Below are 25,258 nucleotides of genomic sequence, written 5' to 3'. Positions count from 1 at the left end.
CAGGAGACCAGTGGGTAGCCAAAGCGATTGTAAGTTTAGCCTGGAAGCGTGAGAGCCCTATTACATCCCTGCTCTCCTGGTAGTTGATTCCTAATGTGTCTTCACCTAGTCCCCATCTTGACTTCCACCTCCAGTAGTTGCTGGGACTGACTCACGGCTTTGTTCTGAATTATCTTGCCCATTGGTTTCCCTGACACAGGCTTTCCTATGCCATTCAGAACTCAGCATTACTGATTCCTACAATTTTCAGACTATGTGTCATGGTTCCACATGGTAGGAAAAAAACAATGCTACGTTCTCATACTTAATGGCTTTGTATACTTCCAGGAAAGGGACAGAGTAGGCACTTTTACCAAACTTATTCAACCTCAGATGCTCCATTTTTTTTTTTGCCATATACTTATTAATATCCCCTGAGATATTCACCAAACCATGTTTAGGGAAATACTGACATTTTTATTACTTATCCATTGCCCAACAACATCAAAAGAGAAATCTCAGTTTCTGGGAGACTTTTCTCGCTCTCAATTCAAAACTTCCAAAGAGCCCCTGCCTGACATTACTGCCTCAGAATTATTCCCTGCCAGCAGTTAGCAATCACCATTTGAGAGACTCATGAATTCTCTGAGACATGATTTGCCCCACACCAAGCCTCCTTAATTCACTTTAGGATTCATTATTGGTCCTGGAAACAAGAAAGACTTTAGGTCACTTACTTGAATGAGTCAAGAGCGTCACTGACTGCGTTGGCAAAATTGATATCCGTTGGAACGTTTTTATATTCCAGGCAGTAAGTAGGTCTTACACCAAGAATTTCAACCTCACAGCCTGAGAAGGAAAAAGGTGGTAAATGGTTACTTTCTTCAGTAATGGAGGTAGAGTTACGAGCCTATTTCAGCAGGCAAATACCATTGGTCAAAATAAAATTTCTGTTCATTTTCTTTAAAAATATCTTAATTTATTGTTGATAGGTATTTAGCCATAATTTTGCTTAACCAAAGTAGAAGTTCTGAAATGTCAATGCTTTGCAACGCTGGTGTCCCATGACTGGGATCTTCTCTAGATAGATAACAGCTGCCTTTCCCAGTTTGAAACAAAAGATATTTAACTAGTTTAGAGAAATATCTGAGTGAAAACTTCTTCCCTATAAATTATTTTGTAACTACTGAGTCTTCCAGTGTAGACCTCTGCCTATTCTAGAATCAGCATTATGTAGTATTTGACTAGTCAGAAAATTATGGAAAAAGTATTTCATATTCTATTTATTCAATATTATGAAAACATTAACTGGATTTAAAGGTACCACACTAAATAAATAAAATGCTTTAAAATACTGACTTATTTAAAATTACTTTTAAATGCTTTAAAAATACTGACCTGAAACAAGGATTCTCAGTCCTGACTTTTCTTCTCCCAAAGAAGTAAAATAAGCAGAGACACCCTGATCTCAGGAGCTGCTATGACCTCAGCTTCTCTGCCTCAGACCCTTGCTTACCTGGGGAAGACACCCAACCCCACTGTTGGTGTACAGGGCAGGAGAGGCAGGAGCTTTAAGCCTATTTGCTTAAAGTCCTTTGAATATATACCTATTGAGCACCTCCTAAGACTTTGTCACTATGCCACACACAATGGCATCAGCCAAGGTGTCCATCCTGGAGCATCCCAGAGTCTAGTCTGGTATAAAGAGACATACATGAAAACAGTGTAACATGCAATCTAACGTGAGGACCACACTTCCTATTCAGATAGGGGGCACTTACCACTTCAGGGACTTACCACTTTAGGCATTCCATATTGGAATCAGCCTTACAGAGGGCATTTAGCCAAGGCTGTGGGGGGTGGAGGAGGGGAAGGGAGGGGCGTCGCAGGCAGAGAGCAGCTGCACAGAAGTTCAAAAGTGAGAAAACATAAAGTGCGTGCGGAGCAAAATGAAAGCAGATAAAATGCCAAACAAAGGTTGTCAGGAGACCAGATGCTGTTATTTCTTGTAGCCTGTGGAAAATGATTTCCAAGGTGGGACTAAGTAAAAGTGGGGCATCGAGGAGTGTGGGGGAAAGGTCTATAGGAAACACATTGACTCCATTCCCGGGAACATCTGTTAGTGGTACAGCTGATTTATATGAAGGTGAGGCAGCATCCAAGTGAAATCCCTTCATCTGGCATATCCTAGCAAGACCTGAGTGCACTATGGGAGTTCCATTCCACTCCTCTGATGTCTTGGGTTCAGGGAAGGCAAGGGATGTGTGAGACAACTGAGAGAGAATTAATCTAAAAGTCAGGCAGCTCTTTCTGCTGAGACCTGTGCGATGAGTAGGGCAAACAGATGAGATGACTCAGGAGTAAATCCTGTCCGCGGGTCCTGGGAAAAATATTCATCATTGTAGAAAATACTTGTGGCTTTTGATGGGTGATAGATGCCGGAGTTTTATCACCTGAATGCGATTTGTGAATTCTTATTGTTCTTTCAAAGCTATTTATGCAACAAAGTATGAGGGGCATGGGCATGCTCTCTAACACTTGGCATTCAGGGCTGAATCCCAAGTACCAATAAGGCACCATCTGGTGCCTTACCAATGTGGCCAGGTGGCTGCTTCTGGCATCTCTGACACGTGGGTATGTAAGTTAGTAAATAATGGAATTTTGGCTTTGGTTTCGCAGGTAAAAGAAATGACAACCTTTTTTTTTAGATTTAATTTTTTTTCTTTAATAATTTTCATTTACAAGCACTCTATGCCAGCCAAGCAAAAACTACCCCTTCCCCTATAATCTAGTTTCTGTCTCATTTTTTTTTTGCTATTCGCACGCTTTTTTAGTATTCACACCTTAATATCAAACCACACATTTTGGGGGTATAATCCTCAATAACTATGTTTGTTAATATCATTATTAAGTATTTGTTCTCTTAATCCTTTCGTTGTATTAAAATGAGTCTAAGCTTAATACTGACATAGTGAGACACTTCATCTGAGAAATTTACCTTTGTCTCTGGTTAAAGTAGTACATAGATTATTTTTCTTTGAATAATTATATGTAAGCTTCTATAGGTAGAACCAATATGTAATAAACTGCAACTGTTGTTGCACTGTAATAGAATCCTTTACTTAAAAAAAATTCCAATTAATTTTCATTTTAATTTAACAGAGGTCTATGGAAGCAGCCCATCAAAGGTTAAGGCTAAGATACAAGAATTAAGAGAAATCCTCCCTAAGTACATAAATCCTTCAATGAGTGCAAAGACTAGAGACAGGTCACCAGGGTGGAGAGAGATCTTCTGAGTTGCAGAAAATTAGGGACAAGGCTGGAGAGGACAAGAATTCCTCGGTGACCCCAAACTGTTAGCAGCAGAAATGTAAGGCATAGAGTCCTCCACTGGACAAATTCCAAGTATTGCTACAGGAGTAACTCTGTTCCTGCCTTCAGAACATTTGAAATTAGTGGTAAATTATTGTAAAGTTTCAAAAGAGACTGAAATCTGTAGCTGAACTCCAGATTAGGTTGGGTTTAGCCCCCATCCTTGAGACCTGACATGGGAAGGGGCAAACCCTTTGCTGGAGAAAATATCATTTGCTATACAAACTACTGTTCTTTTGCAAACAATTTTCTGCATGTAATAAAAAAAAAATCATACATGTCAAGAAGTAGGGAAATATGCCCCACAATTAAGAAAAAAAGTAGTCAGATGAACCAGACCCAAATCGTGATGCAAATATTGACCAGATGACAAGAGCAAATATAAAAGATTTATTTAAAATATTACTGACTACTTAAAGTGTAGCAATGCATTATAGGGTTTACAACATTGGTAGGATAAAAAAATGTGACAATGAGAATGTAAAGAATGTAGTATGGATAAATAGTATGCTTAAATCCAATCATATCAAATGTAAATGGTCTAATCACTTCACTTAAAAGACATAGTCAGGTTCTGGGTCAAGATGGTGGCTTAACAACTTGCGCATTTTAGTTCATCCTCCAGAACAACTACTAAATAATCAGAAACAGTACAGAACAGCTCCCGGAGCCACGATAGTGACCGGACACACAGTGTACCCCAGTCTGGACCAGCTGGACTGGCTGCGAGCACCCCCCAGAACCATGAGTTCCCAAAGCTGCGGCGGCCAGCACCCCTCCCCCACAGGCCACTTCCCAGAGGGGAAAGGAAAGGACTTTACCAGCAGCAGGGACTGGGCACAATCAAACGCCAATTGTGGAACTAATTAACAAATTCTGACTACTAAAAATAGGCCCCCAGCTTAGGTGAACCTGATCAAAGGGGAGGTTGCTCATTTTTGCCCCGGCACCAAGGAGGCAGGACTGACAGAAAAAGGGGGGGAAAAAAAGAAGGAAACAGAGGTTTTTGTGGCTGTGTATCTACAAAGGCTTGACTGCCTCTGGGTACAGCGGCAGGACTTTTCAGGCTGCAACTGCCCCAGGCATAGGCAGAAGTGAGCTCTTTGGGGGACTTGTCTGGAGCCTGTGCCTTTCCCAGGTGAGGAGTGAAGCCCAACTCAGGTGGAATCCCTCCCTCAAGGAATTCAGACACCAGGGCTTGGTAATCTGAAGCCATTAAAACCAGCCTACAACCTCTCCTCTGTCTCCAACATGCCCACAGCAGGGAGAGTCTGCCAAAGTTAAAGGTACTGCATCATCTTATGCTGGTGGGACCTGCAGTCAGACAAGTGCCACACACAGGACAGGATAAGAAAAACAGAGTCCAGAGACTTCACAGGAAAGTCTTTCAACCTGCTAGTTCTCACCCTCAGGGAAAACCGACGCAGGTGACTCTTTCCTCTTGATAGGAGGCCAGTTTGGTCTGGGAAAACCCGGCTGGGGTCTATAATATCTAAGTAGACCCTCCTAAGTGTGGTGGGGGGGGGAAGGCACCACACAAGCAGGGCAAGAAACAAGAAAACAAGAACTGAAAAATTCTCCTCTGTTAAACAAAACTTGAGCTAAAGGTCCAGATAAAGCTGAACGGAATGTCAAAGAACAGATAGACAATAAATTCATTCAGCAAGAAAACCCTAGATAAAAGAAGTGAAAGCAATCTCCAGAATAAACTAATTAAGGTAATTAAATGCCTAGACGCCAGCAAAAAGCAACAAATCACGCTAGGAAAATTGAAGATATGGCCCAGTCAAAGGAACAAACCAACAATTCAAATGACATACAGGAGCTGAAACAATTAATTCAGAATGTACGAACAGACATGGAAAACCTCATCAAAAGCCAAATCAATGAATTGAGGGAAGATATAAAGAAGGCAAGGAAAGAACAAAAAGAAGAAACTGAAAGTCTGAAAAACCAAATCACAGAACTTATGGGAATGAAAGACACATAGAAGAGATGAAAAAAACAATGGAAACCTACAATGGTAGATTTCGAGAGACAGAACATAGGATTTCAGGACGGAACATCTGAAATCCGACAAGACACAAAAACTATAGGAAAAAAAATGGAAAAATATGAGCAGGGACTCAGGGAACTGAAAGACAATATGAAGCACATGAATATACGTGTTGTGGGTGTCCCAGAAGGAGAAGAGAAGGGAAAAGGAGGAGAAAAACTAATGGAGGAAATTATCACTGAAAATTTCCCAACTCTTATGAAAGACCTAAAATTACAGATCCAAGAAGTGCAGCGTACCCCAAAGAGAATAGATCCAAATAGACATACTCCAAGACATTTAATAATCAGAATGTCAGAGGTCAAAGAGAAAGAGAGGATCTTGAAAGCAGCAAGAGAAAAACAATCCATCACATACAAGGGAAACCCAATAAGACTATGCTCAGATCTCTCAGCAGAAACCATGGAGGCGAGAAGACAGTGGGATGATATATTTAAATTATTCAAAGAGAAAAACTGCCAACCAAGAATTCTATATCCAGCAAAATTGTCCTTCAAAAATGAGGGAGAAATTAAAACATTTTCAGACAAAAAATCACTGAGAGAATTTGTGACCAAGAGACCAGCTCTGCAAGAAATACTAAAGGGAACACTAGAGACAGATATGAAGACAGAAGAGAGGTGTGGAGAAGAGTATAGAAAGGAAGACTATGAGTAAAGGTAAAAAGAAGGAAAATTAGATATTACATATAAAATCCAGAAGGCAAAATAGTAGAAGAAAGTACTACCCATGCAGTAATAACACTGAATGTTAATGGAGTAAACTCTCCAATCAAAAGCCATAGTCTGGCAGAATGGATTAAAAAACAGGACCCATCTATATGCTGTCTCTACTCAAAGAACACGAGCCAAGGACACAAATGGACATTTACACATCAATGTTTATAGCAGCATTATTAACAATTACCAAGAGATGGAAACAGCCAAAATGTCCATCAACAGTCAGTTGGCTAAACAAACTGTGACATTTACATAAGATGGAATATTATGCAGCTATAAAACAGAATAAAGTTATGAAGTATGTAACAACATGGATGAACCTTAAGGACATTATGCTGAGTGTGATTAGCCAGAAACAAAAGGACAAATACTGTATGGTCTCACTGATATGAACTGACATTAGTGAATAAGTTTGGAATATTTCCTTGGTAACAGAGACCATCAGGAGATAGAAATAGGGTAAGATATTGGGTAATTGGAGCTGAAGGGATACAGATTGTGCAACAGGACTGAATATAAAAACTCAGAAATGGACAGCACAATATTACCTAACTGTGATACAATTATGTTAAAACACTGAATGAAGCTGTATATGAGAATGATAGAGGGAGGAGGGCTGGGGCATAAATGAAATCACAAAGAAAGACAGAAGATAAAGATTGAGATGGTATAATCTAGGAATGCCTAGAGGGTATAATGATAGTGACTAAATGTACAAATTTTAAAAATGTTTTGCATGAGGAAGAACAAAAGAATGTCATTACTGCAGTGTGCTGAAAATAGATGGTACTTGATATTTTAAAATTTCAACTAATGTGTGAGACTAAAGCAACAAATGTTTATTTGGTACAAATCTATACTTTGACTAGTGCATCTCCTAATATAACTTTTGTAGATAGTTGATTGAACACCTTAAGTACATGGAACTTTGTATAGGACATGAGATTTTGTTGGTTTGTCCAGGTGATGCCCTGATGAATCCTAGAGTGATTTGATCAGTGAGTGGAAAAGTATTTGCAAAGTCCCCTTCGGGGAATGGTGAGAATGGGGGAAAACTCAACTTCCCCAAATTGAATTCTTGATATTCTCACAAGCAGTGTGGACAACCAAAGCTATAGGCTGAGCCCCCAGTCTTGGGGTTTGTTCATATGAAACTTAACCCCACAGGGGATAGGTCAAGCCTACTTAAAATTAGGCCTAAGAGTCACCCCCAAGAGAACCTCTTTTGTTGCTCAGATGTGGCCTCTCTCTCCAGCCAACACAGCAAGCAGACTCACCACCCTCCCCCTGTCTACGTGGGACATGACTCCCAAGGGTGTGGATCTTCCTGGCAGCGTAGGACAGAACTCCCAGAATGAGCTGAGATTCAGCATCAAGGGATTGAGAAAAACTCTAGAATGAGCTGAGACCCAGCATCAAGGGATTGAGAAAACCTTCTTGACCAAAAGGGGGAAGTGGGAAATGAGACAAAGTGTCAATGGCTGAGAGATTCCAAACAGAGTCGAGAGGTTATCCTGGAGGTTATTCTTATGCATTCAGTAGCTATCACCTTGTTATCCAAGATGTAATGGAGAGGCTGGAGGGAACTGCCTGAAAATGTAGAGCTGTGTTCCAGTAGCCATGCTTCTTGATGATGATTGTATAATGATATAGCTTTCACAATGTGACTGTGTGATTGTGAAAACCTTGTGTCTGATGCTCCTTTTATCTACCTTGTCAACAGATGAGAGGAACATATGGAATAAAAATAAATAACAGGGGGAACAAATGTTAAAATAGATTTAGTTTGAAATGCTAGTGATCAATGAAAGGGATCAGTAAGGGGTATGGCCTGTAAAATTTTTTTTTCTGTTTATTATATTTTTCTGTTGTCTTTTTATTTCTTTTTCTGAATTGATGCTAATGTTCTGAGAAATGATCATGATGATGAATATGCAACTATGTGATGATATTGTGAATTGCTGAGTGTATGTGTTGGGAATGTTTGTTTCTTGTAATTTCTTTTAATTAATAAAAAATTTTTAAAAAAAGACATAGTCAGACTGGATAAAAGAGCAAGACCCAAATATATGGAATCTAAAATATAAATACTGACTGATTAAAAGGAAAGAGATGGAAAAAAGTTATACCATGGAATACTAAGTACAAACAATGTTCTGAGTATGACCATATATCAGAGTAGATTTCTATAAAGTACTAAATGATAATGAAAATGAGCAACTGAAACTCTCATTTGCTTATGGGAGCATAAAATGGTACAATATCTTTTAAAATTGTCCAGCAGTTCCTTACAAAGTCAAGTATACATCTACCTGTGAACCAGTAATAATACCCCTGGGTATTTACCCAAAATAAGTGAAAATATTTGATCACAAAAAGCCTTGTACAGGACTATTCATAGAAGCCTTATTCGTAACAGCTCCAAACAGGAAATAACCCAAATATCCGTAAACAGGAGAATGGAAAAACAAATTTTAGTATATTCATGCAATAAAATGCTACTCAATAAAAAAGAATAAATTACAGATGCATGCCACACAATGGGTATTTCGCAAAAACATTATATTAAATAAAAGAAGACAGACACAAAAGATTATATGCTGCCTGATTCTATTCATATGAAGCCTGGAGACAGACAAAATTAATCTAGAGCGACAGAAATCAGAAAATATCTGTTTCTGGGGATGGGGAGTGTTTGGTTAAGAGGAAGAATGCTGATGGAAATATTCTGTATCATGATTTAGGTGGCAGCTATGCAAGTACGCAATTATGAAAATGCATAAAACTGTACTCTTATGATCTGTCCATGTTACTGTATGAAAATTATCTCAAAATTTAAAAATAATTAAATTGAATACCTATTATGTGTATAATGTTCTATTAAAATGTGAATAATATTTAACAAAGCTGGTGATGTACAAAGATTAATAACAATAACATGTGTTTTTGAATGGCTACTATGTACCAGGTACAATATGTGGTGCTTATATGCTCTACTTGGTAGATTTTTACAAATCCTTTTAAGTTGCTGGTATCACACTTTTTTACATTTGAAGAACTAAGTCATTGTCATAATGCAAGTGCCAGGATGATCTAAGATTAGAATCCAATTCTATCTGATTAAAAAATTTTAGGTATTATTTTTTAATAATAGCTAACAACTTCAGACATGCAAGGGCATAAAATATGTTTTCCATACTCTTAAGATTCACTCAAGTTTACTGAGAAATAGCAAAGTAAAGAACTCAAGAATGAGGAAAATGGGGTTTTAAAATAAATACCAGTGAATGGTGAAATAGCGAAATATAGTTAAGGGGGAACTTCTGGGGGAGACAGCAGAGTAGAGAGCTATGGGACTCACCCTTTCTCCAAAAACAATTGTTGATACGTCTGAAACAACTGTTTTGGGGGTCTGAAAACCAGGGGAGCACTGCATAGTATCCAGGAAAAAGCAGGACAAAGAGAATGAGAAACTGCAATAAAAAACTGAGAGTAACTCACTCTGTGGCAGTAGCCAGTGCCCATTCTCCACTCTCAAGGTGAGTGACCTCAAGTCCAGTCCCTGGCTAGCTACTGTGGACAGAGAGGGACATGGAAGCCCTCCTTCCCAAGAACAGGGAGGGCATGGCCGAGGACTGATCACAGCTTTTGATTGGTGAATGGAAACTGCTGGGTGCCAGCTATGAACCATGTTTTAGCCTGCCCATGTAGAAACTGCCACGACCATTGTTTCAACACTGCCCCCAACAGGGGTAGAGTTAAAGACGGTTTAAAGATACAGTGCTCTCTTAGGGTTGTAGAAAACAGCTTGCTGAAGAGTTCCATCTGCTGGGCAGGCCAGGGAAGTACAGCATAGGGAAGCTGACAAAAAGGCTTTGGGGCATCTTTCCTGCCCTTCAAAACTGGTCTGTGCTCCCCTTGTGGGTCCTTTGCCATGTTTTCGGTAGAAAATATTGATGTGGGAAAGTTCTATCTAGGTGACCTTCCTCCCCAGAAATTGCCCTCAAAGTAAAAGCAGCTGGAGACAATTAAAGGAGTGTAAAAATTATAGTAGTAACAGAAGAAAGGAACCTTTCTCCTGAGGGCAAAACAATTGCACACACACACAAAAAAAATGGAATCTTAAAAATTGGACCACATATACACAGTAAGAAAAAGAAGAAGAACTAAAAAATCTGATGGTTTAAACATGGGCTATTCAAAAGCTCTAGAATAAGTGAAACCAAGCATCAAAGAAGAGCTGTAACATAAAGCCAAATAACAGTAAAACTCTAGACAAGAAGGACAAACTGACCTTCAGAGTAAACTCTTCAGGATAATTAGGTGCCTACACATCAACAAAAAAAATTACAAGCCATCCTAAGATGCAGGAAGATATGGCCCAGTCAAGGTAACAAATTAAAACTTCAGAGGAGACACGGAATTTGGAACAAGCAGTCAAAGATGTTCAAACAAATCTCCTAAATCAATTCAAGGGGATGAAGGAAAATAGGGCACAGGGATAATGGATATTAAGAAGACACTGGCTGAGTGTAAATAATAGTTTGAAAGTATATACATGTGATGGATTATTATTCAGCTTTAAGAAAGAATGAAAGCCTGATGCATGTGACAACATGGACAAACCTTGAGTACATTATGTTGAATAAAATAAGCCAGACACAGAAAGACAAATATTATATGATCTCACTAACATGAACTGATTATTATAAGCAAACTCATAGAATATAGAATAAAGCTACTAGGGGATTGGATGGGGGTAGAGAAAGGGGAACTGATGCTTAATCTTTGCGGAGTAATACTTTAATATGATTTCATCAGTTATAACAAAGGTACCACGCTAATTGCTAAGCGTCAATAATAAGTATGGGGTTTTTCTTTTTGGAGTAATGAAAATGCTCTAAAATTGATTGTGGTGATGAATACACAACTCTGTTATTATATTGAGAGCCACTGATCATATATTTTGGATGGATCGTATGGTGTGTGAATATATCTCAATAAAACTGCTTAAAATACACAACTAAGTCTAAGTAATAATTAGTAAGGTAGTTATGTAAACTATTTTATTGAAAAATTTGGTGAATATTTTAAAATTTTAATATAATTCCCTGAATCTAAAGTTCCAAATTATTTAGACAAAAAATCGGGGGCAACTGCAGGGGAAAGAAAGGGAAAGCGTCTTCATGTTAATGATGGGAAAGGATGGCCAAAATATAAATAATGTTTAATCCTACACATTGATTTAAAAGATTTGAAGATACAGAAGAAAAGCTGAGTGTATATGCATATGTTCCTACTCATGAAAGGGAGAAAACTTTAGAGTAGAAAAACTGGTCAAATATCAAAATAAATGAAAAAAAGAAACACTCAGGAAGCATCAATACTAAAAGCATAAAAAAGAGAAAACCAAACATTTGTTTTCAAAATAATGTGAATGGATTCGATTCTGCACTTAAAGATAGTCAAATCTAAGCAAGAAAAATAGTAAAACCTGTAAACTATTCGCAAAACCCACACTTGAAAAAAAATTACCAGAAAAATTAGATGTAAAGAATGAACCAAAGCCAAAACAAAATCCCTTATACCCGCCCAAAGCAGATTTTAAAAATCAGGCCTAACAGGAGTATTCAACAAAAAAGAATATGCCATCAAAGGCTTGCAACAGCTACAAACCCACATAAATAATTATGAATGCTTATGATTGTTTACACACACATAAACACACGCAAAGGTACATTTTAGAAATACAAGGTAAATATTTGGTAATATTAGGGAAAAGTACAAAATTGCAATCTTAGTGGAAGACAACCCAAGATATCAATATAAATAGAGATAATAGCGCCTTTGGAAATTACTATCAAAAGTGGAACTGAGGGGCGGGCCGCGGTGGCTCAGCGGGCAAAGTGCTTGCCTGCTATGCCGGAGGACCTCGGTTCGATTCCCGGCCCCAGCCCATGTAACAAAAACGGAGAAACAGAATACAATAAAAAACAAGAAAATGTTTAAAGATGTTTCCCTTTCTTCCTTCCTTCCTTCCTTCTATCCTTCCTTCCTTCTCTCTGTCTTTCCTTTAAAAAAAAAAAAAAAAAAAAAAAAAAAAGTGGAACTGAGTGCACAGGTGACGCCCCGAGGGACGAGGCAGAGCCGCGGAGCAGCCGCTACAAAGCTCGTGTCATTGAAGTTTCATTTCAATGAAATGAAATGTTCAGTCTATACCTGAACATACATTTCATTGAAAACCTAGATCCAAAAGACTGAAACTGAAGCATCACCCCAAAACAAAAGATGAATAATTTGAGTTTATGGCATTTTGTTGAAGTCAACACAGGTAGGAGGAGAAAGAGGAAGAGGAAATGAAGATGTTGAAGCTTCCCCACAGCGGGTCCCGCGTGCGCCACCGCGGGCGTGCAGGTGGACACCTTCTCAGACCTCCGTGGTGCACTACACCGGGATGCTTGAAGATGGAAAGAAATTTGATTCCTCCCGGGACAGAAACGAGCCCTTGAAGTATACACTGGCAAGCAGGAGGTGAGCCGGGGCTGGGAAGAAGGGGTTGCCCAGATGAGCGTGGGTCAGAGAGCCAAACTGTCTCCCCAGACTATGCCTGTGGTGCCACTGGGCGCCCGGGTATCATCCAACTAAACGCTGCTCTGGTCTTTGACGTGGAGCTTCTAAAACTGGAATGACAAATGGCCTCCTCCTTCTGCTCCCTGTGCTTGGATCTGCCATGCGGGGATCTGGTGGCCCCAGACGCAAGCACTGAATCCGAATTCCCTGATGGTCCAGTACATTCTATGTATAAACATCTACCCAGAATGAATGTGTTCTATCACTCAGCTTTGCTTCCAACATCTTCATTTCCTCTTCCTCTTTCTCCTCCTACCTGTGTTGACTTCAACGAAATGCCATAAACTCAAATTATTCATCTTTTGTTTTGGGGTGATGCTTCAGTTTCAGTCTTTTGGCTCTAGGTTTTCAATGAAATGTATGTTCAGGTATTAACAGCACAAACAATGGGTTAACTTTAGAATAGAAATTGGTGTTTGGGTGGGGGAGGAGTGCAAGAACTTTATTTTATTTTATTTTTTGGATGAAATGGTGATCTATTATATATTGAACAGTTTTGCTGCTGCCCTGCAAAGCCCTAGCAGACGTGAGGCGCTGTTTAGGGCTGAAACATTCTCCAGGCTGAGATGTCTTTGGATTAAATTAAAAGTCCTACCCAAAACCGAAATGGGAAAGGGGAGAGCCTTTGCCTCACGAGCCCCACCCTTTCCTCTTCTCAAACCCTCTGCTTTTCGAAAGCATATAGTTTTCACTGCAGTATCGGACACTACAGGTATCTATCCTGGGGCCAGCAGGGACCTCTGAAGCCTTTTTGGTGGCCTGGCTTTTGGTTCCCCCCTCCCCCCATCCTGTGGTTTTCATGATGAGATTTTCAGGATTTTTGTACTCTTCTCCTAGCAGTCAAAGCTCTACTACCACTTCCGCAATTTTAAGAACTTTAATCGAAAGTATAAATTGAAGGTGCTGTTTGCAGACACTTAACACCCAGTGAAAGCCCAGCCATCTGACACATCCTTGAGTGTTCTCTTAAGAAAATGAGGCTGGTCTTCGCAGCTTCAGCATCTCCTGTTTTTTGTGCTCAGCCCCCACTGCTCACCTCAAAGTTCCTTGGCTTCTCCCTCCCCCTCTCACCTTTTGCTGACCTGTGTAGTGATTTGGTGAGAGAAATTGTTGCTGACCCTTACCCAGCCACCCATCCCCTGCACCACATATGAGTTTTGAGTTATTGTTGCAATAAAAGTGCTTTATGCTGGCAAAAAAAAAAAAAAAGTTGAATTGAATAGGTAAATATTTAAAATTTATCTTATTATATAGAATATGCACTCTTTGCAAATATAATAGTTGGAAAAAATTTGGTCAGAGAGTCTTTTGATCAAAAAAATTCTGATCCACAAAGAAAATCGTATAACTTTCAAAGCATAGAAATGTTATTGTCCATAATGCAAATTATCTGACCACTCGTAATGAAACTAGAAATTAATTAATAGCAGCTTAATTAAAAATAAATCTAACTATTTATAAATTAAAAAGGAAGCTTTTATGTAACTGGGTGTAAAGAGGAAATGAAACTTCAATGACAGGCTAGTTATTAACAACAGTGAAAATTCTACATTTCAAAACTGCATGGGATGCATTTTCATTTAGCTCAGAAGCAAATCAGCAACATTCATTGCTGTCACCACTGCAATTTATAGCTGTTCTGAAGTTTTTTATCAAGGCAATTAAACAACAAATAAAAAAAAGAAATGAATGTGGGAAATCAGGAAGCATGTATGAAGCTTCTCTAGGAGAATGTTTTCTAAACTTTTTTTCTGTAATCCCTAGTAAAATATTCCTATTACTTTAATACACAGCCCAGAAATACACACACGCACACACACATCAGAAACAAAAGCTTCACCCTACTAAGAACAATATATGGTGGTGATTTTTGGTTCTATTCTCTTCTGGTCTATATCTTTTTAAGATGCTGTTTAGCAATCTGTAAATTGATTTAACTGTTCACTATGGATCAAGATCCAGGTTTGAAAAACACCAACGTGAGGTATATTCCTAGAAGTGGATCCTTGGGTCACTGCTTTCCATCGAGAATAAGGTTGTTAAGGCATATTCAAATGACTTTTATTGTATACATGCTTTGCCTAACAAACATTTCTAGAAACATATTCTAAGATATAACGAAAGTTGTATATATAAGCATCTTTATAACAATATTATTTATAATAAAAAATGGGGAAACAACTTAAATATTTGGTAATACAGGTATGATTAAATAAATTATGGTATAGCCACATAACAAAATAACATGCAGGCACTAAAATAACTGTTATCTGTATTCATTGGCATATGAATATCGAAAGTGAAAAAATAAGCTAAAAATATTATGTGAAGGTTGTTCTCATTTTTGTAAATATTTAAAACATATTCGTGTCTTGGGCAGGCCATGGTGGCCTGATAGGTGGCATTCTCATCTACCATGCCAGAGACCCAGGTTTGATTCCCCGTGACTGTCCATGCAAAAAACAAAACAAAAAAAAACCATATTCATGTTTTAAAAAAAGAATGCAAGTAAATGCACAAAATATAAGAAAGGGCAATATTTGAGGTGACTGGTTTAGTAGGCTTTTTGGCTAAACCTAAGTCATACCCACACCCCTTCCCCCTTTTCACCTCTTTTTTGTAGAAAGAGAAAAGCTGGTTTCTCACTTTCCCAGGGTCTCTGTGGCTAGGAATGGTCATATGACCCAGTACTGGCCAAGGAGATTTCTAGATCTCCTGGGTGGCTTATGGCCAGAAGCTTTGCTTTCTTAGGCTAGCTAAAAATTGTTTTCTGGCACTCCCTCTTTCTAGTTCGGAATGCAAGTTGTGAGAGCATGATTCCTGAACTTGCTGCAGCCATCTTGAAACCTTGAGGCATCAAGAAAGAAGATTGTAAAGGTCACAAGCTAAGATGAAGGAGAAGTATGTAAAAAAGCCCACGTTTTCAAAATGACATTAATGAGCTAAACCATGTAATGTACTTCCTATTATGTGTTACAAATATATTCCTATTTGTTTTATCCAGTTAAGTTTTCTATGCCTTGAGTAGACAATTCCCTACTGATACAGTACATTAGGGGTGATTTTTACATTCTTATCACTATTATCTGAATTGAACTAACTTTTCTAAAATAATTATTACCTTTTTTAGCAGAAAAACAAGAAGTTATTTTTTTAGGGCTAACTTCCAACTTCCTTCTAATATACCAATTAGGATACACAAAAGAACAAAAATTGACTCCATAAAAATCTGGATATAAGAGTCAATCTATTGGCAGAATATGGGAAGAATAACTATTAACTACAATAGCTTGCTTGGGCAGCATCATTAATATGAGAATCAACCTGATTTTTTGAAAGTACGTTGGGAATATGCTTCAGTCTTCTGTCCATGAATATTTCCTGACTTAGAAATCCATGGGTTGCTCACCCTAAAATTGTTTGTGCATTTTATATCCTCTTGCATATTTTTAATATAATAGCTAAAACTTACAGCATAAGTTTAAATATTGCAGAGAATACAATTTCTAGCATATAGTAAACATTGGCATTTAAAAATAAAATTGTAGTATAACTTTTAAAAATTAGAGTCCAACAGACTCTAAATAACTCAATAATTTGAAACGCAGAATCATTCATTTGAAAGAATAATAATTCCTGGACCATGCACCCAAAACCCCCAGCCAAAAAAAATTAATAACAAGCTTTTATCTAACAGTCAGAAAGTTTACATCATTTTTTTTTTCTTTCCTTGAGTCATGTTTCCATTCCACTTCCCACACAGAATTTTAACCTCAGGTAATACATTTTATCCTTGGTTATTTGTGTTTTCTCTCTGTCTTCATTGATAAATGCTGTTGGGGGGTTAATCCGTTGAAATCCTTTTTAAGAAGAAATTTGGTTTTGTCAATTCCCTCTACTGTGTGTTTGTTTTCTATTTCATTCATTTGTGTCTTATCTTTATTAGTTTCGTCTTTCTATTTGGGGGAAATGTACTTTGCTTTGAGATGGAACTTTAGATCCTACAAATCAATAAGAAAAAGGCATGGAACTTTAGATCCTACAAATCAATAAGAAAAAGGCAACTCAATACTAAAATCTGGGAGATTTCATTGAGTATCCAAAAGGTCAATAAAAATAATCAAACTCATTACTTATTAGAAAAATGCAAACTTAAGCCACAATGAAACACATGCTTACCAAATGAAATATGGTTAATTTAAAAAGTTGATGAATTCATGTGTTAATGAGGATGGAGCAACGAATACTTCTTGTAGAATAGTGTAAGTTGGTGAATGAAAGACTTTCAAGGGGAGTAAGAGAAGGATACAGAATACTGCAGAGGCACTCTCTGCGTCCCCTCTAATCACTACTCCCCTAAGTGTAAACATTATTCTAACATTGGAGCAGGTTTTACCTGCTTTTGAATGTTATATAAATAAAATCATTCAGATTACTTGAAATATTTAATAACATAAAATACTAGTAAAGAGGTAACATTATAGATTTAATACATTTACTGAATGTTTGTACTCAAATCGATCAGCTAACTATATACCTTCTGCTCATCACACATGTGATATTATTTCTCTCTCCTTTTCTGACTTCCTTTGAGTTATTTATTATTAGTATGTTTTGTTTCTCTTCTTCTATTAGATTATTTTTATATGTTTATATACATTAATATATTCCTGGCAAAGTACTCAAGAGATCTTTTAAAAATGAAGTATTGATTAATTAGAATCTAAGATAAATTTGTATTTCACTAACTTCCCAAATAACACAAGGTCGTTGTGATACTTTAACTTTGAAATTTACATTTTTCCTATCTTCTGCGCTTTTGTTGTCATAATGGTCTTTAATGCCCAAAGGATTATCATCATCAATATTATCACTTTACCTACGTTTCAATTTACCTACATATTATCTTTTCTGCAGCTCTTCATTTCTTCTTGTATCTCTGATTCCATCTGTGATCATTTTCTTTTTGCCTGAAGAATTTAATATTTCCTCTACTCAAGACTTGATGGCGATTAATTTTCTCCACCCTCTATTTCTAGAAAAAGTCTTTATTTTACCTTCATTGCTTACATTTTAATTTTTATGATTGTGATAAAATATATATACTATAAAAGTCACTTTGACCATTTTTAAGTGGACAATTCTGTGACGTTAAATACATTGAAATAGTGTAGCTTTCACCACTTTCTTTTTCCAGATTACTTTCATCATCCTAAACCAAAACTCATACCTATTAGGTGATAACTCCTCATTCCTCCCACCACTGCCCCTGATAACCATTATTCTGCTTTCTGTCTTGATGAATTTGCCTATTTTAAGTATTTCATATAAGACAAATCATACAATATTTATCCTTTTCTGTCTGGTTTATCTCATTCAACATGATGTCTTCAAAGTTTGTCTGTGTTGTACCATGAACCACCACTTCATTTCTTTTTAAGGATGGATAATATTCTACTGTAAGGATATATACATTTTGTCTATCCATTCATCTGCTGATGGACACTTGGGCTGCTTCCCCCTGTGGGCTGTCGTGAATAAAGCTGCAGTTCACACTGGCGTACAGATATCTGTCAGAGTCACTACTCTCAATTCCTTGGGTTATATACCTAGGAGTGGAACTTCTAAGTCATATGTTAATTCTATTTTCAACTTGCTGAGGAACCACCAAACTTGTTTTCACAGTTTAGCTCTACCATTTTACATATGTACCAACAATGTACTAATGCTCCTATTTCTTGACATCCTCGCCAACAACTGCTATTTAGTGTTTTTTTAAGTAATAGCCTTATTTGTAGTTGTGATGCAATATCACATTGTAGTTTTAATTGCACTTAATTTATAATTGAAAGCAAAACTTAATTTGCATTTGATGAAATAAAAGGACACTAGACAGTAACTTGAGCTATAAGGAGAAATAAAGAACATTGGTGAAGATAACTATATAGGTAAATTTAAAATATTGGATTATTGTCCTTTCCATTTGTAACTGCCTTTTCCCTTCCATATAACTTAACAGGAAAATGTGTAAAATAATAATAATAAAATGCATAAAGATATAGAGACAATAAAAATATAAAGGGGAAGGAATGGAGATATTTAGGAGTAGAGAGTTTGTATACTTCTGAAGCTAGGTTGTTATTAGTTTAAGATGTAAATTGTAATTATAAATGTCACCACTAGAAAAATAACTAAAAAATATAGAAAAAATAAAGCAGAAGGGAATCAAATTGCTGCACTTCAAACAAAAAGCAACTAAATACAAAAAAAGGTAGCATTAGAGTAATTGCGGAGTAAAAGACGTAGAAAGCATACAGGAAACAAATAACTAAATGGCAGAAGTAAATCCTTCCTTCTAAATTATTATCCTAAATGTCAATGGATTAAACTCTGCTATTAAACATCAGAGAATGGAGATTGGTGGAAAAGCATGATGCATCTATATGCTGTATACAAGGGACTCACTTTTAGTACAAATACCAAAAGAGATTGGAAGTAAAAGGGTAGAAAAAGGTATTTCATGCAAACAATAATCAAAAGGGAACTGGATTGGCTATGTCATTGTTGGACAAAAAAGCATTACAAGGGACAAAGAAGGACATTATATATTGATAAAAGAGCCAATCCAGCAAGAAGATATAATGGCATATATATATATACCTAAAAACAGCCACAAAATATATGAAGCAAAATTGACAGAATTGAAGGGAGAAATAGATAGTTTGACAATAATTAATTCAATACACCACTTTCAATAATCTCAAGAACATCTAAGCAGAACAGCAATAAGGAAATAAAAAACATAAACAACACTCTAAATCAATTAGACCTAATGGAGATATACAGAATATTCTATCCAACAACAGCAAAACATACCTTCTTATCAAGCACACATGGATCATTTTCCAGGAAGGGCTATATGTTTGCCTTCATTTTTAAAGGATATGTTTACTGGGTATAGAATTTTAGGTTTAAAAACATTTTATCATGTTGAAAAAGAAAATATTCCATTGTCTTTCTGCACTCCATCGTTTCTGTTGGAAAGTTAGCTACAAGTCTTATCTTTGCCCTGATGAACAATTTTCTCTGGTTGCTTTTAAGATTTTCTTACTTTCTTGGGATCACAACAGTTCTGAAATCCATGATGCTCTTTCTTAAGATCCCTAGCACTTCCTGAATCTATAATAAATATTTTGTCAATGTTTGAAAATTATCATCATTTTCTCTCAATATTGTTTCTATCTCATTCTTTCTCTCTTCTCCTTCTGTTACCTTTTCATATGCCATATATGTCTCATATTCTTTTTACCTTTTTCACCCTTTTGCCTGCTATTTAAATAGGATATTTCCTTCTAGCTTATCTTCTAGTTCACCAATTCTCTCTTCAGTTCTGTCTTAAGTCCTAGAATTCCCCTGTAAAAACAGATTCTAGTTCACTCACACAAGGATCCATTTTGTCTTTTAGTTCTTTGAAGATACTAATCATAATTTCTGTTAGTTCCAACTGCTGGAATGCAATATACCAGAACTGAAATGGCTTTTAAAAGGGGGAATTTAATAAGTTACAAGTTAACAGTTCTAAGGAAGTGAAAGTGTCCAAATTAAGACACCACAAGAGGTTATCTTCACTCAAGAAAGGCTGATGGATCAGGGACACCATTGTCAGCTGGGAAGTCACATGGCTGGCATCAGCTGGGCCCTGGCTCCTGGGCTCCAGTGCTTTCAGCCTCTGTTCCTGTGGAGGTTCCTCACTTTACTTCTCTAGAGCTGGATTCAATCTCTTGACTTCTCTTGGCTATCTCCAGGTTCTGGCTTGCTTACCATCTCATGGCAACATCTGCTGGGCTCCAAGCATCTCCAAACATCCATGTCTCTGTTCTCCATATGTCCACATCTGTGTGAGCTCTGCTGTGAAGTTCCTCTTGGCTCTGGGGCTTCTGTTATTTCTCTTGTTTCTGTCATTTCTGTTGCTTCTGAGGGTTCACCAAATTGTTTCCTCTTTTAAAGGATTCCAGTAAGCTATTAAGACCCACCTTAATTAAGTCACATCTCCATCTAATCAAAAGTGAATACCCACAGTTGGGTGTGTCATGACTCCATGAAGATAATTTAATCAAATTTCCAACCTACAGTGCTGAATAGGATGAAAAGAAATGGCGTATTTCTTGATGATGATTGAATAATGATATAGCTTTCACAATATGACTGTGTGATTGTGAAAACTTGTGTCTGATGCTCCTTTTATCTACCTTGTCAACAGACAAGTAGAATATATGGAATAAAAATAAATAATAGGGGGAACAAATGTTAAAATAAATTTAGTTTGAAATGCTAGTGATCAGTGAAAGCGAGGGGTAAGGGATTGCTAGGTATAATTTTTTTTTCTGTTTTCATTTTATTTCTTTTTCTATTGTCTTTTTATTTCTTTTTCTGAATGGATACAAATGTTCTAAGAAATGAATATGCAACTGAGTGATGATATTGTGAATTACTGATTATCTATGTTAATTTTTATTTCATTTGTTGATTTTTTTAATTATAAATAAATTAAAAAAAAAAAAAGAAATGGCTGCTCCCACAAGATTGGTTCAGGATTAAAACGTGGCTTTTCTAGGGTACTTTAAAGCTGGGATATAGTTCTTGTCTGATATCTGGATCATCTGTTGGTTTGAGTCTCTTGTGTGACTTTTCTCTTTGTCAAATCTTGTCTGGGTTTTTTCTCTTGAACTCTCTGTCAAGCCTTGTGTTCCTACATTGACCACTTTTTATTGAATGTTGCCTACAGTTATGAAAAATTATAAAGATAATTTGATTCTCTATATGTTATTATCATCCTCTTGAATGCTCATACTTTTGTTTATGGTGGGCAGTTAGGTATGGGAAGACCCAACTTAATCCAAGGTGGGTTAAGGTTAGGGACCAAGATAATTCAAATCTTGACTTTGTGAAAGCTTCAATCTGGGTGAAGGATTCAGTCCCTGTAAAGCCTTGTGTTTTTTTAGCTTATTATTTCTCCCAGGGTGTTGCCTTTTATTGTCACAACTGAAAATCTGAGATGTTAACCAGGCCTCATGTCTTTGGTAGGCCTTGCACTCCAGTTTTTGTCCTTTCCCCAATCCTGTGATTCAGTGAAAAGCTCAGCTCAGTTTCTCAATATTTCAACCACTGCTATCTAAATCAGCATTTGCTGGAGGAGAGAAGTGATGCTGATTGCCAGACACACCTCTTTCCCTAGGTCGGGGTGCCACCAACTCTGATTGGTGTGTCTCTGGTATGCACACAAGCACACAGTTGAGATTTTCTAGTTGTTCTCAGAGAGAAAATTTGTTTCAAAACAACTTACCAAGTGGAATCTTGAATTTTGATAAATAGTTTTAGACATCAATAGTAACATTTTATTAGAAATGCATCTCTTAATGAAAAGGATGGGGATGCTTTGTAATATTAGTTCATGTGTCCATGGATGAATATTATTGATAGTCAAAAGAGAGACAAATTCATAATTCTATTTCTATTTGTTAAATAGTGCTAAGAAAGTTGTTCACATAAATAAGTAGATGGAAATAGAGATAGTTTGTTGTACCAATGTCATTCAGTTCTTTGAGCCGCTTCTTTGAATGCCAAAATTCACATAGCGATCTATCATCATAAATATTTAAACAATATTTTAACTGACAACTCAATTAAGTTTTTCTTAAATAATTTAAAAAGTACGAATTGTAAACCACCTGACTTTCAAAAAGCTTTGTTATTTTGACAATCATTTTGAACTATCCTTTGTTTTGGTGTTTGGAGGCTTTTATAAACTGAAGCAATGTACCTTAGTGAGATTTTTGATGAGAGAGGGTAGTGTCATTCTTATGTAGATATGGAAAGAGCATGTTTTCACAGACAAATTTTAAGAATACATATGAATGCTGAAGTCATAGAATTGATTCCCTTAAGAATATCCTTGCTCTTGGAAATCTTTGGGTGGCCCGCTTGAAGACTTCTAAATTAAGAAAGTAGGGATTAATAGCTCTACTCTATGGAAACTATAATATCCAGAAAGCAATCAGGCATTAAGTGGGGTTGGCAATTGGAGATCCAAAAGCAGTATATTTTATTCTCCTGATAGTCAGTCCACAGCTGAAGCTCTATAAGCAGAACAGAAAGAGAGGAAGAACTTTTGTTGCAGAGCCAAAAGGGTGTTATAATTTACTCCATAGTCAGATGGTTAGAGAGCCAGATGATGGGGTGAAAAAATCACCTCAACCCATTAGGGATGCCCTGAGTGCAAGTTCTCCAGACACTGTTAATTTGGACAGACTATTAACCTCCATGTGCCACTGGGAAGAGTTTGGACGAGTACTTAGGTAGGCAGAGACTGGGACAAATGCAATTAAGATGCTCTGTCTGTTTAGAATGATCTCTCTTTAGCCAAATATCAAAAGTCAAACACATTCACTTTACCTCTTACCTTAGAACTCAAAATGAATAAATGATTGGCAAAGGAAACAGCCAGCAAGAAATGTGAACGACAATGTGGTGGAACATTGAGAAGTTAAACTGGTAGTTTTGGAGAAAGCGAGATCAATTATCCCAGGTGAATTTGTGTGGGTGCTTTATTTTGTCTTCCTTTGTCTTTATCTGATAGAAATGAGCAGGCTGAAGAGAGTGTGTTGCGTAAATCCCATGAGCTAGTTCTCTAATCAGGCATCTGTGGCCCCTTCTCTTGGCTCTGCTACAATCTGTGGACATGAGTAAATTGCTCAACCTTTTGAGCTGAGGCCTCCAGGCCATTTTCATGGCTTCGAAGGGAGCATGGAATCTGGTCTGCTGAGATCATGGATCACCCCAAAGTGACTGAAGAAAGAAGGGGTTTCTGAATCTCTGCCACGGGGCTCTGTGGGGAAGAAAACAACAGCTAAGACAATGGCCTGAATTATACAGTGTCAAAGACTGGCCAAGAACTTTGGAGTATGATTTTGGTCTCATGAAAACTTGGAGGACATGTTTTGACTTTCCTTTCTTTTATTTCCTCATCATCCCCAGGGCATTTTGAAGGAAACTGCCCTTAATGAAAGGGTCATTTTTAGGAGCTAGCCTTTTCTGTGTCTGGATTCTGCCTTCCTACTGGACATTTTCACCTCAGGCTGAGCAAGTGTCTCCTCCTATCCCTGACTATAAAATATAGTTAGAAGGAACTTAAAAGATAACCAACAAAGGCCACCACTTAATCCCATGTACCTTTGTGTAAATTTGTTTTGAAGTCCCTTCTTCAAAACATAACTTCCATCCATCAGAAAATGATTTTTATATACCCATTTTGTCACACTTTACTTCCACAGACCAAAAAATTGTCAAAATATGCATGCCTATGTGTACAATGTGAATGACAGCCCAGTAGGTGTGGCTTCCTTGTGCAGTTAATTAGCACAGCAATATATGGCAGACTTACATCAAGCTCCCTGATTTTACAGCTGAGCAAACAGAGGCTCAGATAGAAAAAGGGAATATCCTAAGAGCTCCCTAATAGTAATCAGATCTCTGAGCTCTGGTATTTTTCTGCTGTGCACACTGCTTTCTGATGAGCCTTGCTTCCCAGCACCTCTCCCCAAGGACCACCAAGTTGAGCCCATAAAATCATAATTCTTCAGACTTCTAAGAGCATGGGGCTTGCCTTCCAAGAGGGGCTCTCACTTGCCAACGTTGGCACATCTTGTAACAATAACCCCTGTGAGCTGCATTTTATGTGATGTGAGACAGGTGTGTGATGGCTGAATAAATGTCTCAAGAAGGCTTATTAAACATCTAAGCCAATTAACTCTCTTAGAAACATGTAAGCTTTTCCAGGAAAATGCATCTGAGGCACAAGAGCTTGTGGGAACAGGTCCCTGGAGAAAGTGTGGCCTTTGATCATAGAGGCCTTTCCCCCATGGTGGGCCTGGCCCACATGGCTAGGAGAACCTTGATGATGGCTCCTTCTGATGCTGTGGGGAGAGGGTGGGGGAAGTGGGCTGGGCCTAAGTGTGGCATGCCCCTGAAGCCTGGCTTGTGTGTGTGTGTGTGTGTGTGTGTGTGTGTGTGTGTGTGTGTGTGTGTGTGGTTGGGGGGTAAAGGGATGAGCTGAGAACAAGCTGACGAAAACAATTAGATAAGAAGTAACTCATCCATTAGAACTCATTCATAAAACCCGACTGAAAATGACTCACTGGGCATAAAGATGTGACTAATAGGAGACCAAGTTGAGAGGGAAAGGATGCCTTACCCTGGCTAGTAGAGTCTCTGCTTGGGGAAGGCGAGTGGGTGAAACTACAGAGGGTTGTAATGAGGCCCAAGGTGGGGTTTTAATCTCTGTACCTGCTACTTAGTTCTACAAAGAAAAACCTCTGCCCAGGGCTGGGAGCTGCTCTGTCAGGAGTGGGGACAGGTGAGGAGTAACCAGCTGACCAGTTCTAGAAACATACCCCCAGTCCTCCCCTTGCATCTTCATGTCTGGGGCACATGCCTCAGGATCATC

At 37.7% G+C, this 25,258-nt stretch overlaps 1 protein-coding gene and 1 pseudogene across 1 annotated transcript in view; one reads left to right on the top strand and one right to left on the bottom strand.

The window, feature by feature from the left end:
• ENPP6 (ectonucleotide pyrophosphatase/phosphodiesterase 6) overlaps window positions 1–25,258 on the bottom strand; it is a 127,282-nt gene that overhangs the window by 43,732 nt on the left and 58,292 nt on the right. The window contains exon 3 of the mRNA XM_077144595.1: window positions 717–828. Coding sequence (XP_077000710.1) covers window positions 717–828 — 112 coding nt within the window. The remainder of the gene's footprint in view (window positions 1–716; window positions 829–25,258) is intronic.
• Window positions 12,581–12,815, top strand: LOC143669872 (peptidyl-prolyl cis-trans isomerase FKBP1A-like; annotated as a pseudogene).

Source organism: Tamandua tetradactyla, chromosome 26 (genome assembly GCF_023851605.1).
Source record: "Tamandua tetradactyla isolate mTamTet1 chromosome 26, mTamTet1.pri, whole genome shotgun sequence".
NCBI lineage: Eukaryota > Metazoa > Chordata > Mammalia > Pilosa > Myrmecophagidae > Tamandua > Tamandua tetradactyla.
Note: the sequence above shows the minus strand (reverse complement) of the source record. Positions and strands in the feature narration are given on the sequence as shown.